This window comes from Dipodomys spectabilis, unplaced genomic scaffold (assembly GCF_019054845.1).
Source record: "Dipodomys spectabilis isolate Male_0828 unplaced genomic scaffold, ASM1905484v1 ptg000264l, whole genome shotgun sequence".
Taxonomy (NCBI): Eukaryota; Metazoa; Chordata; class Mammalia; order Rodentia; family Heteromyidae; genus Dipodomys; species Dipodomys spectabilis.
The window spans coordinates 9,994,596-10,010,494 of record NW_024870941.1 but is presented as its reverse complement, the minus strand read 5'-3'; the positions used below and the strand labels follow the sequence as shown (position 1 = coordinate 10,010,494).

Here is a 15,899-nt window from a genome sequence, read left to right as displayed (position 1 = left end):
TGGTCCTCTCAGTCATCAGGAGGTGCTGGGCACCGGGCAGGGGCCCCTTCTCTGCCCCAGGTGCAGCAAGGAGGTCAGTGCTCCCCCCTCCGGGGCCTCTACAACCCCCCCTCCCCCGGCACAGACCCAGGCGGGCCCCACATGCCACCCAGCCCTGTGGATGGGACCCACCCAGGGCCCCCACCCCAGCACCCAGGGGCCGCGGGGCCCAGCCGGTCCACGCACTGCGTGCAACCTGCCCACCCCACTGGGGGCGCCACAGAGCCCCGGGAACAGGGAAGGCGCCCCTGTGGGCAGGTGGCAGCTTCTGCCGGTCCCTCGGTGGGGGAGGGGCTGCCGTCTTCCCGACAGGAGCCCCCACCCTGTCGCCCCTAATTACCATGTAATGGCCTCTCTGATGCACAGTTTTATTAATCAAATTAACCAGCGCGTGTGGAGGAGATCTTTGCAACCTTGGGACATTCTGCTGAGTCGGGGATTCTCCCTGGGGGGCAGTGGGGATGGGGCGGGCCCGGATGCCCCTCCCCCCCTTCCACACCGCTGTGCCTGGGTCTTCCTGACGCACATGCCCGCCCTGCCCCGCACACCCCACCCAGAGACACGCAGGGGACCCGACTCCAGTGCTGACATGAGCACAGGGTGGGCGTGAGCCTTGGACCATCAAAGAAAGCTGGGGTACAGGGAGGACAGGCCCCCAGGGCACCCTCAGAAGGACTGAACGCAGGGCAAGGGTCTCCAACCACAAGGGGTCCGTCCTCTTCCCGGCCCCGGCTTCTGCAGCCTGAGGGCCGGTGGGTGGGCAGCAGCTGCCCTCTGGTGGCCACAGGAACCAAGCCAGCCTCTCGTTTTCTTTCCCTTTGTAATGGGGAGGATTGAACCCAGGACCAGACAAGTACTCTACGTTGGGCTACATTCCAGCTCTTTATTGCCATAGGGAGCAGCCTGTCTCCTTGGGCGGCCAGGCCCGGCGCCGGGGGCCCAGGCAGCAATCCTGCCTCCAGGAGCGGTCCGTGCTCTCGGCAGGGCTGCAGCCCCTGGCGGGGAGGGCAGGGGGGCTGCGGGCAGCCGGCAGCCTCTGGGGTGGACTGCAGGGTGTTGAGAGCCGGGATCAAGGAGCAGGGGAGAGGCTGGGCCTGGGGGGTGGGGGACACCCAGCAGAACTGCACCGGGCAAAACCTGGCCCATACAGCTGAGAGCTGAGAGCCACTGCCTAGAGGGGCTGGACCTCTAGGCCACAGCCAAGATGGCAGCAGGGTGGGGGACCCAGGGAGGTGGGCCTGGGGTCAGCAGGGTCTGCCACAGGGGCAGCATCAGCCTACGTGGAACAGTGTCAAGAGAGCCAGGGAGCCTGGGGTCACTGCCGCCCTCCTCGGGGCATGGTGAGCTCCGGTGAGCTCCGGTGTGCTCCCATGAGCTCCCGTGCACTCGGAAAGCTCCGGTGAGCCCAGAGCTCCTCCTCGGAGCGTCTTTAGCAGGCGGGGCGGACACTACCTGACCTTCCCAGCACGAGGACAGACAGAAGAAGGGATCAGGGGGTCGCTGCGGCCGGCCTGGACCGGTGTGCCAGGGCCCAGCTCAGGGGCAGGTGCGGTGGTCCTCGCGGGGGCGGGCCGGGCCGAGGCTGCCCGTCTTGCCCAGCTTGGCCTTGCGGCTCCAGCCGAGGAGAGGCCGGGAACCGGCGCCGGTGTGTGCAGCCACTGAGGTCTCGGGGCCACCCTCTCTCTGGGTTCTCAGAAGAGCTGGCCAGCGCTCCCCCTGCAGGCAGGCCACAGAGTTGCAGCCAGGTACCACTTCCTGGCCCACACGTGGCCATCTGGGAGGAGGTGGAAGAGCTGGCGGCAGAGGGGGCTGTTGGCGGCCATGCTGCTCACCCCCCCCCCCATGAGGGGGCCTCTGGGGTGAGCCTGACCTGGAAGCTGCCAATGCAGGGACACAGAGTCCCGATGACTTCCTGAGAGCCGGTGGTGGCCACTGTCTGGAAGGCCAACTCCCTGAGGATCCCCTGCGCCCCCCCCCTTCCGCTTCCCAAGGCCTTGGGCACCCAGGGGAGCTCAGGGCCAGGACCGGAGGACAAGGCTGGGGGGTTACCTCCCCGGGCCCCAAGACTCACCCCACTGCGTGATTCAGGGCTGGGCAGCAGTGACACCACCTGCAGGCTCGCCCCTGCCTCGCCCCCGCCCTGCAGCTGTGCCACCACCTCCGAGTGTTTCCACCACTTGCACGGCTGTCCGTTCACAGACACGATGTAGTCCCCCTGCTTCAGGCCGGCCGCCTGCGGGGACGCGGACGGTGAGGTGGAACAGCCCGCGGCCGGGTGCGGAGGTTCCCCTCAGGGGCCAGGGCGGCCTTACCGCAGCCTGGCCGCCAGGAGTGACGGCGGCGATGAGCACGGGCGAGTCTCCCCGGAGTGTGAAGCCGAAACCGCGCTCCCCACGGGCCAGGTGGACAGGCCCCGCCAGCCGCCACCGGTTCCTGACTGAGAACACCGACAAGGGCCCCTGGGAAAGGCAAGGGTTTGAGGCTGGGCCCGGGGGCTTCAGTCCCTGGCCACTGGCCCCGTCTCAGTCTTGCATCCCTCAGGAGAAGGAGGGCAAACCCCGGTCCCCCCCCCCACTGGGCCTGGTTCCCATCAGAGGCAGGGCGGGCGGAGGCGCGCTCACCACACGGTGGAAGATGTCTGCTACCTTCCTCTGGGGCAGACTGGGCATCCTCACCTCAGGCTTCTGGTGGGTCTTAGCTAGCCGGACAGGAGGAAAAGGAGGAATCGCTCAAGCTGCAGTTCAAGAGATCCCCACAGGAGTGGGACCCTGCCCGCAGGTGCGTGCTGGCCCTTGCAGGAGACGCCCAGCCCAGGACCCAGGCTGGAGAGGCACAGCCGCCCTGGGTGCCTCCGCATGGGCCTCCGTCGCCCCAGGAGCTCCCAAGGTCCTCCCAGAAGTCCCCAGCCCCCCGCTACGGGTGTCCCCAGGACAGGACTCAGTGAAGGAGGCGGGGCAGTGAGTGGCCAGGCTCTGCTTTGGGCTCAGCCGTAGCTCTGCCTCTTCCAGACTGCTGCCGTCCGCAGGACGGGCCTTGGCGACAGCCTCTCTACCACAGCCGCGGCTCGGGTCTGTCACCCTGCCGCCACCCCATCCCATCCCCCCCCCCCCCCCCCCCCCCCCCCGCTCGGCTGCTTACGCTGGATTTCAGGGGCCTCGGCGGCCTCGAAGAAGTCGTCCTCACGCTCCAGCTCCGAGTACCTGGCCAGCGAGCGCCGCAGGGCCCGGGCCACGGCGGCCTGGAGCAGGTCCACCTTGCGAGGGACGGGACACAGCGCGTGCAGCCGCAGGGCCTCCTCCTGGCCCAGGATGGCACGCTTCAGGTGGGCCTTGGCTGCACAGGCACGGGGCGGTCACCTGTGGCACCTGGCCTAGCCAGCCCTGCCGGACTGGGCCAGGGTGCAGCAGGAGTGGGGAATGGCCGCGGGGAAGGATGGGGGTCGCCTGGGCCAGGGGGGCTCTTCCAGGAACAGACACAGGGGCCAGGGAAGAGCTGCCCCCCAGCCCCCCGCCTGCTCCCAGTGTACCCCAGCTGCTCCCAGCTTCCCACCTGTCCCAGCTGCCCACTTGTCCCAGCGCCCCCCGCCCCTACCTGCCCCCAGCGTCCCCGCCTGCCCCCAGCGTCCCCCTGCCCCCACCTGCCCCCCTGCCCCCGCCTGCCCCCAGCGCCCCCCCTCCCCCCGCTCCAGCGCCCCCGCCTGCCCGGCACTCCCAGGCTCCTGCTCAGGTAGAATCCCCCACGCGGGAACGCCCGGTGCCCAGGGGCAGGCGCCGGCCCTGGCTGGCCCAGCCCAGCACGCCTCACCCAGCTTCCTGCGCTCCTCCGGATGCTGGGGCAGCATGGGGTCTCGAGACTCACAGGGGGCTGGGGCCTGGAAGACCTGCTCATACTCAGGGAGCTCCCCTGCGGCTGCTGGGGATCAAAGGCCATGAGCCTGGAGCACAGGCCTCCCCAGCCACACAGGCAGATGGGAGGGGACTCACGGGAGCTGCCGCCGAGGGCCGCGGCCGCATGGTAGTGGGCCAGGGCTTGGAAGTGCTCAGCCTTGACGTACACCAGGGTGGTCCAGGAGGCAGGCACGTAGTCTCGGACGGGCGGCTGCGCCATGGCCCCGTACACCAGCCTGTACTCCGCAGCCACCTGCCGGGGCATTGGGTACACTGGGACCGGGCTCTGCCCTGGGGCACAGGACGAAGAGCCTGGCCCCAGGCACACAGCTGCGGCTCCTGCAGCTTTAGGCAGAGCCTACTGCCACAGACCTGACTAGCTGCTCTGGGCATCAGGACCCAGCTCCAGCTGACCCTACCCTTGGTCCACACCCAGGGTCTTGTGAACAGGAAGAGCTGGGGGTGGACACAGCACAGAGGGCGGGCCCAGCTCCTCTGCCTCCCTGGCTCCCCCGACTCCTAGGAGCTCTGTCCCCTTGCGGCCTGGTCCCCACTCGCGGTCCTGAGCAGGGCTCCTGGCCCTTACCTGGGCAGCCTCCTGAGCCAGGCGCAGCTGGGCCCGGCCGCCCCGTGGAGCCGTGGGGCCTGGCAAAGAGAGGCCCTGGAAGACGCACTCCTGGGCCTGGGCAGCCATCAGCTGCTCCAGCGTGGAGAGGGAGGGGGCGCTCATGTCTGGGCTGGGCGCATGGGAGAAGTTCTCCCTCAGGAGTCGGAAGGCCCCTGGGAATGGGTGGGTGCTGTCACCAGCAGAGCCTCTCGGCGGGCCAGGGCTGCCCTCTGATCCCCACCCGCCCCGGCTCTGCCCTCACCAGCAGCCTTCTGGAAGGCCTCCATGGCAGATTTGGCGCCCTCTGCGCAGGAGCGGTCCTGGCGCGCCCCGATCTGCGTGTGGAGGGCACCGATGTTGAACAGCACGCTGCCTTTCTCAAAGGCCAGGGCCCGCTGCTGGGCCGGAACCCCCGTGAGGGAATCATACCTGTGGGGCGGGTCAGGCTGGCACAGCTCTGTGGACAGGGCCTCCCCTCCCGGGCAGCCAGGCCACCAGCCCTACCAGTGGAAGAGCAGCCCCAGGCCCCTCGTGGGGCTGAAGAAGCGCGCGTCTAGGAAGCAGAGCTGGTTGTAGTAGGCAGCCAGCAGCTCCAGGCCTGCCTCGTCCGGGCGGGGGCTCCGTATGGCCTGCACAGAGCGCCTGTGAGCCCGGCCCTCCCTGCACACGCGCAGGTGGGTGGGGGGTGGGGGGTGGAGGGGAGGGTGGAGGGTGGGGAGGGTGGAGGGTGGGGAGGGTAGAGGGGGAGGGGACAGTGGGGGGGTGGAGGGGGGGTGGAGGGTGGGGGGGGAGGGGCAGGGGAGGGTGGAGGGGAGGGGAGGGTGGAGGGGAGGGGGAGGGGAGGGTGGCCAGCAGGCGGGCTGGTGGGTAGGCCCGCCTCCCAGATGCCTCCTAGGATTCCCCCTTTGTCTGGGGTCAGGGGAGGGAGAGGCCCACTCACCTGCCGCAGGTCCTCCAGCTCCCTGATCTCGGCCTCATAGGAGGAGCCATCCTCTCCAAAGTGCTGGGAAATCAGCTCCTGATAGAAGGACAGGCGCTGGCAGTCCGCCCTGGGGGGGAAGGCCCAGGCCCTCACCGGCCAGCTGCTCATGAGGGACCAAGGACCTGGGGCCCCTGAGTGTAAGCTCTGGAAAAGGGCTTTGGGCCTGGCGTATGGAGGACCCTGGGGGCAGCTGCCCAGACAGGACACGGAGTCCCTGGTCAGCGGCTCCAGCCCTGGGCAATCCTGGGGCATTCTGGCCCCCACCTAGCAGGGCCGGGCAGCCCCCAGGATCCCCTGGGCCCGGAGCAGGCCAAGTCCCTCGGGGGCTCACAGGCCAGCACTCACCTTCAAGGGTGTGGCCCAGTCCAGTTCCTTGGTCTCCTTCAGGCCCAGGGGGATCATGGGCACGGTGACCCCTTCACTAGAAGCACAAGTGTCGGCTTCAGACCTGCTGCTTCTGGGGCCTGGGCCCACCCCCCTGCGCCCAGCTGTACTTCCCCATGGGAGCCCGCGTGCAGACCACCAGGGACCGCGTACCCCCCGGGCTGGTCCACATCAGTGCTGCTGCCCAGCCCCGCCAGCTCCTCCTTCAGCAGCTGCAGGTTGGAGTTGACGTAGCTCAGCTCCAGGGCCACCGTCTCTCTGACCTGATTGTTGCTGGTGGCTCTAGGGAGGCCAGGGAAGGTCAGCATCCCTGGCTTCCGGGAAAGCGCAGGATCCCAGGCCTGCAGCTGCCTCCTGTCCACCCAGAAGGGCCCACCACGCCGGGGTTCCTCTCCCTCTCCAACCCCTCCTCCGCCGTGCCCCTTGGGTGTTACACACGTGGGGAGCCCCCCCCCGGTGCCCCCAGGCAGCTCCCGGACCATGGGGGAGCCAGCCCCACTCTGCACCTGCACTGGGGGTCTGAGGAGGCCAGGCTGGGAGTGTGGGGCCCGCGGCCCGCCCCTGGCAGGGGCTACATGGCTGCAGGAGGGCTGGAGCCCATGACATGTGGCTGTGGATCAGCTGAGGTCCCCAGCCCGGGGCTGCCTGTTCACTTGCCTATGTGGCCGCTTCTGAGCCAGCGTGGGGCCGGCAGGGCCCCAGACTGGGAGAGGGTGTGACTGGCTGACAGGCCTGGGTGGGAACTTATGTCATGGCCACCTGCTGACAGGTCCCTCGTCCCGCCCCGCCCCCACCCCCGTGGGCCGCCAGCCTCTGCCAGGCCCGGCCCTCACCTGTAGAGGTTCTCTGCGCCAGCTCGCATGCGCAGCTCCTTGCTGATCTGCTGGTGGAGCCGGGCCCGGTGGCTCTGCTCTGGGGCGTCACAGCCCTGTGGGACAGCGGGCGGTCACCACCCCTCCCGGGGCTCTGCTGGAGGACCCTGCTCACCCTTGGGGAGTGAGATTTCACGGTGGGCTCCAGCCTGCGCTGGCTGGCTGGGGACACAGGGGACAGCTCCATGTGCCCCTCCCAGCTTCCCGGGGGCTGCAGACCCAGCCCTGTCCTGCCAGCCGACCGGCTGCATGCCAGAGGCCCGCTTTAGTCTGGACAGGGGCCTGACCATCTCCCAAGGAGGGGCAGCAGCCGGAGACTGCCCACAGGAGGGTACCTGGGCTGGAGTCCAAAAGTAGGAGGCTACCATGTGGTCCGTGGGTGACAGGGAGAGTGATCCGCCACCCACAGATGGGCTGGGGTAGGTGGGGAGAACGTGGCGGGCCTGCCCCACAACACCTGGCGCTGCTTTCCATGCCTGAGCCTGGGCCGCTGCCCCCAGGCCCGCCCGTGTAGGGGTGGAAGCTGAGGCCCAGGGTCTTCCTTCCAGGGCTGAGGCTAGGCCGCCAGAGTTCCCACCGACAGGCGGCAGCAGGTTCTGAGGCTCGGGTGAGTGCCAGTCCATGGCCTTGGCTCAGGCAGATGGCTCTCATCAGCTCCACACTCTGCTCCTGCAGGCCCCAGCCCCAGCCCCATGGCCTCCCTACCCATGGGGGCTGGCTTAGCCTCCTGACCCAGCCCAGCTGGCCCTATGGGACCGGGTGGACTCTGGAAGCCAGAGACTCATGCCCAGTTTTCCACACCGGATGGAGGACGTGCCCAGTAGAGAGGGCACAGATGTCGGATGACCGGTTCCCTCCTGATGCCATTCCCCAACTCTGGAAACAAAAGCCACCCAGCCCCTCCCTTGTGCCATGACCCCACTGGGAGGCCTCAGGCTCCCCCTGCGAGAGCCTGGAGGTCTACAAGGACCCCAGGCAGAGCCTGGCCTTGGCCCCTTGGAAGGGGTGGGGAGCAGAGAGGCAAACCCCTCCCCAGTGCAGAGACCCTGGTGCAGGCCCTGCCAGTGGGCTGTGCCCAGGACTAGCAAGAAGAGGTGATGGCTACCCCTGCGCAGGCCTGGCCATCTGAAGACAAGTAGCCCTGCACTCTCCTTCAGTCCCCCAGCCAGACTAGCCCTCCATGCTGAGAGGCAGCCGCTTCCCAGCACTACGCCCTGGGCACTCCCTGCCAGGGTCTACCCATCGGATGGAGCCGTGCTTTGCTCTCCTGAGCATGGAGGAGAGAGGCTGACTCAGCTCTGCCCTCCAGTGTGTGGGAACAGGGCCCATGGGCAGCCCACGCGAAGGGTCTCTTGGGACCTGGCATCTGTAGAACACACGTGCACGCGCATGTGCCTTGCGCACACACACAGCGTGGACCAGCATGGCGTGTCCACCCTCACGGGCAGGGCAGGCATGCTCACCACCTACCTCCTCTTTGATGTCTACTTGGACACCTGGTCGCTGGCCCTGTCCCACCACACCCTAACCCTAACCTAATGGCGGGCACGCCTGGGAATCTGAGTTCACAACAAGTACCCACAGAGTGCTGGCTGGGACCCACCCAGCAGGGGCACCTCCAGCTGCCCTCTGCATGCTGAGACCAGGGGAGGGCACAGCCTCTCCCTGACCCCACTCCCGCGCCTGTCCCGGCCCCTCCCGCTGGCCACGGGCTTAGGGTCCGCTCTGGGAGGGTGGGGACACAAGGTTGTTCTGGGCAGATACCGCAGCTCCCCCAGTGCCGGGTTATCCAAGGATGGGGTGTGCACACGGCGTAAGTCCAGAGAAGCCACTGAACCCCCTTTCCTATTTTGGGGTAGCAGCCAGAAGAGGGCTGAGACAGCGCCGGGCGCAGGCCAGAGCCTCCCGCACATCTTGTCTGCCCAACCTCCCAAACGTTCCTTCTACCCACGGCCACCCGCGCGGCCTGCGGCGTGCCCACCCTGAGTGGGTTCAGGGAGGGCGAACGCCACAGCACCTGTCCCCGGGCGGGCGGGGAGGGCGCCCGGGGCCGCGGACCGGCTGGGTAGAATCAGCGGGCCGTGTGTGGCCTGACGCCGCGGGCAGCGCCGCGCTGGGCCCCCGCCCCGAGGCCCGTGCGGTGCGCAGGCGCCCGGCCGGCCAGCGCGGGTCCGCCGAGCGCCCCACCGGACCCCTCTCCCGGGCCCGGCCCCGGGCCCCCGCGGGGCACCACCCGGCCTCGGGGAGGGAGGCGCCGGCCCAGACCTCGGCGGGCCCCGGGCCCCCGGCGGAGGGTCCGCCGAGGAGCGGCGCGGCCCGGCCCGCTGGCCGGAGCCCCACCTTGCGGACGCTGTCGTCGCCGGCGCCCTGGCCGTCCGGCCGCTCCTCGAGGATCATCGCGTCCTCCCGGAGGCCGCCCCCGCGGGGCCGCGAACGCAGGGCCCTCGGACGCCGGGAGCGCCCCCGCCGCGCGGCCCGCGCTCCGCCGCGCCAGGTCCGGTCCAGGCGGGCTCCGCAGGCCGGCGCGGCGGCGAGGGACGCTGGCCCCGCCTGCAAAACTTGCTCTGCCCAATCAGCAGCGGGCTCCGCCTCGACAGACAGCAGCAGCCACCAACCAGAGCGCGAGGCAGGGGGGCTCCGGAGGCGGCCCCGCCCCGTCCCGCCGGGCTCGAGGAGCTTGGAATCCGGTAACCCCTGGCAACCGCAGGCCGCTCGCCGGGCGCAGGGCGCATGCGCCGCCGGGCACGTCGGGCGGAGAGCCGCGGAGGGCTGCGGGCGGCGACCCGGCTCCGCCGCCGCTCGAGCGCGCGCCCCTGGCGTCCGTGCCGAGCTCGGCCCGCACCTGCCCTCGCCCCCCTCCCCGCCGGGGTGCGTCCCCGAACCGCGCGCCCGGCCGGGCCTGGCGCCTCCTCCCGGCGTCCCGGGCGGGCCGCGCGCAGGCCCTCGCGGGGGGGGGGGGGGTGCACGTGACCTCCCGCCCCCCCCCCCCCCCCCCGCTCGCAGGGCGACTCAGCAGGTGCCGTTGCGCGTCCCTCATCCACGCCAACGCGCCGCCTCCCCACCTCCACCCGACTCGCCCCTCCCGCACCCGCAGGGCCCGGTCTGAACCGGGAGGAGGCCCCCAGCCCGGCCCGCACGCCTGCCCGCCTGCGCCGCACCTCCGGGACAGCCCGAGCAGAGCGTTCTAGAAAGTCGCTGCCTGACCGCGTCTGGTGACTGTCCCTTCCCCGGTGGTGCTGAAGAATGTGTATGAGTGTGCGCGCAAAGCATGATGTGTGCGGGTGAAGTGTACACGTGCGTGTTTGACGTGCGTATATGCGTGTGTAAAAGCATGTATTTACGTGTGTGCATAGGAAGTGTACATATATGCGCGCACACACAAAGCATTCCCTTGCCCCGGTGTAAAGCCAGCCTGTGTGCACTGGGAGGTGTAGGGCCTTTAGCAGGGGGCCCGGGGAGGGCGTGAGTGCTTGGGGTGTAGGTCTCTGGCCCTGGAGACCCAGGTCCCTTCTTACCCTTCTTTTTGCTTCCCGAATTGCTGTGAGGTGAGTAGGTTCCTCTCCTGCCATGATGATCCGCCTCAGGGCAGACGCCGGGGCCTTGGGGCCGACTGACCAGGGACCAGCTAGCCTGGTGCTGTGTCTCGGTGTGGGGACACCAGATGACTGGATGTGGCCCAGGCTCCGCTCGGGGTGACGCTCTTCCCAGCCCCTCGAGACCACGTGCCACTGTGCCACTGTTTATTTACTTCTGCATTTTTCCAGGGCGAGGGACAGAGGAGGCTGGCTTTGGAGGCACAGGATTGGCTAAAGCCAAAAAACTTAATTAGTCTTTTATTAGTCCACTGCTGTGGATAGGGGGATGTTGGAGTTTTGGAATGTGACTATATTCAGAAGCAAAATACAATGAAGCCAAGTACTGGCTGGTGGGGCCCAGAGAGGGTGTGCTACTGCCCCTGGGCTGCGCTGCCTGGCCGGGAGGGGTGGACAGCTGCTTCTGCCCGCCACAGGGAAGCCTTAATCAATGGCTGTAATTGGCACCCAGGCCTCATGCGTGGAGCGGAGAGCCCAGGGAGGCAGGGGCGGGAGCAACGGAATGTGAAAAACGAACTGTTTATAAATACAATCAACAATTTCAGGTTTGGGAGGAACCCATTCATCATTGGAAAGCACCTTTAACAAAAGACATGGGGCTGGGAAGGTGGCTCAGTGGTAGAGTGCTTGCCTTGCATGCATTAGGCCCTGGGTTCGATTCCTCAGCACCACATAAGCAGAAAAAAAAGGCTGGAAGTGCTAGCCTTGAGCTGAAGAGCTGAGGGACAGCGCCCAGGCCCAGAGTTCAAGCCCCATGACTGGACCCCCTCCCTCCAAAAAAAAGACACACCTGGCTTCCCAGGGAGACAGGCCAGCCGTCCCTCTGGCCGCCGGTGCGGGCTGGCAGCAGCCCCAACAGCAGACAGGTGTATGTATTCCTGTTGAAGATCAGTTGATAATCACATGTTTAAATGAGTTTTGCTGAGAGCAGCAGTTTGCTGGGGACTCCCCAGAGGGCTCCTGAGAGCCCTTCCTGGGGCTGGCGGGGGCGGGGGGGGGGGGCAGGGAGAGGCTCTGACCCAGCACCCAGCCTGCCGGCCGTGTGCCCACGGACAGGAGAAGTTCTGCTCTGAGCAAGAACATGGCTGTCCATAGTGTCTGGGCTGGCACTTTTTCTGGGACATAAAGGGAAAAGGAGATGAGAAATGGACCAATGATTGTTCTTGGGAGCTGGTCACAGATGCCTGTCACAGGTACTTTATTATTATTATTATTATTGCAGCAGTGCTTGAGGGGCCTGTGCCTGGCATGTTTGGGCGTAGGGACTGCGGGCAGCAGAGGCATCTGCAGACCGCACGTGCTGACGCCACCCCCAGTCCCGGCCCCAGACAACCCCAGGGCGGAAAGCCGAGGTGTGCTGAGGAGGGGGAGGTGTGAGGGTAAGGCACAGTTTTGGTGGTGTGCCCACCAGAGGGGAGCGTGGGGCAGAGTGTGTGTGCGGGGAGGGGGGGCGGGACAGTACCAGAGAGACCAGAGAGCTCAGGGCAGTGGTCAGAAGCGTAGGGGTGACGTGGAGCGGGAGGAAGAGGTGGCTGGCACTGCAGGCCTTCACTCCAGGCAGAGCCCGGGACTGATGTGCTGCCCCCAGCTGCCAGCACTCCGCGGGACAACCATGGGTGCAGAAGACCCTGGTGGCACCTGCTGGATGTAGTCTGGGGGTGGGAGAACAAGGTTTTGGGCCTGTGCGCGCGTGCACATATGCACTGGATCTGGGGCTTGAACTCAAGGCCTGGCCACTGCCCCTGAGCTTTTTCCACCCAAGGCTGACACTCAACCACTTGAGAAACACCTACACCTCCAACTTTTTTTTTTTTTTTAGGTCCGGTTGTGGGGCCTGAACTCTGGGCCTGGGCACTGTCCCTCAGCTCTTCAGCTCAAGGTTAGTGCTCTACCGCTTGAGCCACAGCGCCACTCCCGGCTTTTTTCTTATGTGGTGCTGAGGAATCAAACCCAGGGCCTCAGGCATGCAAGGCAAGCGCTCTACCACTGAGCCACCTTCCCAGCAACACCTCCAACTTTTTAAACTGGAGGTAATAGTCTCATGGACTTTCATGTCCAGTCTGGCACTGAAATTGTGATCCTCAGATCTCAGCTTCCCAAGTGGCTAGGACTACAGGGAGGCGTGATCCTCAGATCTTGGCCTCCTGAGTGTCTAGGATTACAGGAATGATCCTCAGATCTCCCGAGTAGCTAGGACTTCAGGCATGAGCCCCCGGAACCCGTCAACCAGCCTGTTTTGACTGGGATCAAGTCCGCCTAAGGGGAGGATGTAAACTCTGAGAACTGTCGCAGTTCCTGGTTGCCAGGTCAGGGTGGCTGCAGGTTGGGAGCACTCTCAGCTGCTGTGGGGTTTGACCACAGTGGCAGGAGGCAGGGGAGCAGGCCAGGGCAGGAGGGAGGGGCTGCTGAGGTTGGTCAGGGAGAGTGGGGTGGGGTGGGAGGGGGCTCAGAGGGAGAGGAGCAGGGCCACACTGGGCTGCTCAGAAGGCAGAGGGAGGGCCCAGGCCAGCCACACCACGGCCAGGGTGGGCCAGGCCTCCCTCAGATCCTACAATGTGTAAGAGGGAAAATTCCTGGTGCTGGGAGTGCAGTTCAGAGGGAGAGCACGTGTGTGGCGTGTACAAGGCCAGACTGTCCCCAGAGTCCTAAGTCCAAGTCCTAAGTCTATTCATTCATGACCTAAGCTGAAAGATTTCGCCTGGGTGGAGGTGAGTCTAATGGCTCTCCTGCATACTTTTTCTTTTTTTGGTGCCAGTCTTAGGGCTTGCACTTAGGGCCTGGGTACTGTCCCTGTGCTTGCGGCTGGTGCTCTATCACTTGAGCCACAGCTCACCTTTGAGCTTTTTGGTGGGTAGTTGGGCGGAAGAGTCTCACAGACTTTCTTGCCTGGGCTGGCCTCAAATGGAAATCCTCAGATCTCAGCCTGCTGAGTAGCTGGGGTTAGAGGCGTGAGCCATCAGTGCCTGGCTGTGGATACCTTTTATTAGACATTTTGGATACAATTTATGGCATTCTTTTATAGACATGGAGCAGATTAACCAACTGCCAGCGTTTAGACCACCCAGCCACAGCTGCCCTGGAGATCTGTCATTGGGAAAGACGTGTCATTTATTTACCAAGCAAAAGAGGACATTATTCAGTGGAGCCAAAGCTGCCTTCCCCCTGAAACCCTGCTTCTATTTTCCACGTCTGACTAATTTTTAATCTCAGTGACTGAGTGGCAACGCTGCTTTTAAGGAGTTCTTGATGCACGCTGCCTTCACAAGATCGTGCTGGAGATTGCTCCTGGATGCTGAGAATTAAATGAGCTCAGCCACGGACTGCGTGGCTCCTTCAACTCCAGGCACAGACGCAGACGTGATGCCGTCCTCACGGGCATTTCTGCTGCCGAGGCCGGGTCTGTCATCGCCCTCGCCACACAGAAGCTCGGTTATCCGTTAAGGAGGCTGGACGATGATGCCGTGCTTCCTACCGGCCAGGGCAGGGTCAGGCTGGGGATGTCTGCAGTGACTTCTGCTTCTTGGCAGCTGTGGTTAGGCCGAGCACGGCTGCTCCTCACAGGCCCTGAGTGTCTGTCCACCGAGGCAGCCTGGAACCGGGCGGCCTTCCCCGCCCCACACCCCACCCTTCCCACACGGCTGCTGCCCCCTGCAGGCCCCACCACGCCCCTCCCATGGCCTGCTCTGGGGTGGGGTGGGGGGCCTGGAGTGTCCACAGCCTGGGGGGGGGGCGCCTCGCCTGGCACTGCCCTCACCCCAGTATTCCTCCTTGAGCTGGCTGGGACCACCTCCCAGACAAGAACTGTGTGTGCGGAGGCCCGGCCTCGGGGGGCCACAGCCACACTGCCCGCAGCTTCCCCTGGGCTGTGCCCTCTCCCAGCTGGGAGTCCTCCATCTGCTCCACTGCCCTGGCCACACCCACTGGCTGTCTAGACGGAACTCCAGGAGGCCTCTCCCATGCTGGCCTTGCTTCTGGCTGGCAGCATAGCCTAGATGGAGGGGGAGAGGAGCTGGGCAGGCTGCTGTGGCCTCTTCCCTGGAAACAACTCAGCCCCTCCCTCGGATGTCCCCTCCCCCATCCCTTGGGCGTCCCCTCCCCCCTCCCTTGGATGTCTCCTCCCCCCTCCCTCTGGTGTCCCCTCCCTCGGGCGTCCCCTCCCCCCTCCCTCGGGCGTCCCCTCCCCCTCCCTCGGGTGTCCCCTTCCCCCTCCCTCGGGCATCCCCTCCCCCCTCCCTCAGGTGTCCCCTCCCCCCCTCCCTCGGGTGTCCCCTCCCCCCTCCCTTGGGTGTCCCCTCCCTCGGGCGTCCCCTCCCCCCTCCCTCGGGCGTCCCCTCCCCCCTCCCTGGGGCGTCCCCTCCCCCTCCCTCGGGCGTCCCCTCCCCCCTCCCTCAGGTGTCCCCTCCCCCCTCCCTCAGATGTCCCCTCCCCCCCTCCCTCAGATGTCCCCTCCCCCCTCCCTTGGGTGTCCCCTCCCTCGGGCGTCCCCTTCCCCCTCCCTCGGGCATCCCCTCCCCCCTCCCTCGGGCGTCCCCTCCCCCCTCCCTCGGGTGTCCCCTCCCCCCTCCCTCAGGCATCCCCTCCCCCCTCCCTCAGGCATCCCCTCCCCCCTCCCTCGGGCGTCCCCTCCCCCCTCCGTGGGGCGTCCCCTCCCCCTCCCTCGGGCGTCCCCTCCCCCCTCCCTTGGGTGTCCCCTCCCTCGGGCGTCCCCTCCCCCCTCCCTCGGGCGTCCCCTCCCCCCTCCCTGGGGCGTCCCCTCCCCCTCCCTCGGGCGTCCCCTCCCCCCTCCCTCAGGTGTCCCCTCCCCCCTCCCTCAGATGTCCCCTCCCCCCCTCCCTCAGATGTCCCCTCCCCCCTCCCTTGGGTGTCCCCTCCCTCGGGCGTCCCCTTCCCCCTCCCTCGGGCATCCCCTCCCCCCTCCCTCGGGCGTCCCCTCCCCCCTCCCTCGGGTGTCCCCTCCCCCCTCCCTCAGGCATCCCCTCCCCCCTCCCTCAGGCATCCCCTCCCCCCTCCCTCGGGCGTCCCCTCCCCCCTCCCTCGGGCGTCCCCTCCCCCCTCCCTCGGGCGTCCCCTCCCCCCTCCCTCAGGCATCCCCTCCCCCCTCCCTCGGGTGTCCTCCCCTCAAGCATCTCCTCTGCCTGACGCCCGGCTTCTCTGCGCTGGTCTCCCTGGCCTGCGTGGGCTCCGCCCCAGGGCTGCTCTTGAGGCTGGGATTCCCATGAATCCCAGGGAGATTCGAACTCTCCAACTGGCTGAACTAATCCTGCTTACAGGCAAAGGTCGCTCTCTCCCCAGTCCTTCCCTGGGTGGAGAGGAGAGGAGAGGAGAGGGGCATGGAATGGAGAGAAGGCCAGGAAATGGGGCGCGGAGTGGGGGAGCCAGGCTGTGCTTTGTCCGGGAGCCTGGCTGCACTGTGGATTGGAGCCTGTGTTTCTGGTTTGTTAGTCTTTGCTTCACTCAGGCAGGAGTGAAGATCCCTTGGAGGGCAGAACAGGTTGGTAGCGGGAGCGGCTCTCCACACAGGAGGAAACCCAATCC

The 15,899-nt window shown here is 66.7% G+C and overlaps 1 protein-coding gene across 2 annotated transcripts; it reads right to left on the bottom strand.

Moving 5' to 3' along the window:
• Positions 1 to 908: 908 nt before the first annotated feature.
• On the bottom strand, positions 909 to 9,213 carry Rhpn1 (rhophilin Rho GTPase binding protein 1). Of its 2 annotated transcripts, none has more exons than XM_042700018.1 (15): positions 9,112 to 9,213; positions 6,733 to 6,827; positions 6,053 to 6,181; positions 5,861 to 5,936; positions 5,474 to 5,551; positions 5,038 to 5,162; positions 4,796 to 4,962; positions 4,513 to 4,706; positions 4,023 to 4,179; positions 3,844 to 3,951; positions 3,178 to 3,372; positions 2,661 to 2,737; positions 2,352 to 2,498; positions 2,111 to 2,272; positions 909 to 1,755 (listed from the first exon to the last, which is right to left on the bottom strand). In XM_042700018.1, the coding sequence occupies exons 1-15, from the start codon at positions 9,166 to 9,168 to the stop codon at positions 1,576 to 1,578; spliced, it is 1,947 nt and encodes a 648-aa protein (XP_042555952.1). In that variant the 5' UTR covers positions 9,169 to 9,213; the 3' UTR covers positions 909 to 1,575. The 2 variants fall into 2 exon arrangements, with proteins under 2 accessions (XP_042555952.1, XP_042555953.1); XM_042700019.1 differs by having other exon boundaries at positions 3,844 to 3,948.
• Between the last annotated feature and the right edge of the window lie 6,686 nt (positions 9,214 to 15,899).

What these genes read in the sequence shown, in the direction of transcription:
- Rhpn1 (XM_042700018.1), bottom strand. Translation starts at nt 9,168, where the DNA reads ATGATCCTCGAGGAGCGGCCGGACGGCCAGGGCGCCGGCGACGACAGC. An exon ending in CTGGGGCTGCTCTTCCACTG is followed by an intron (nt 4,963 to 5,037) that starts GTAGGGCTGGTG and finishes CCCGCCCCACAG; the next exon opens with GTATGATTCCCTCACGGGGG. An exon ending in CTCCTGGCGGCCAGGCTGCG is followed by an intron (nt 2,273 to 2,351) that starts GTAAGGCCGCCC and finishes GCGTCCCCGCAG; the next exon opens with GCGGCCGGCCTGAAGCAGGG.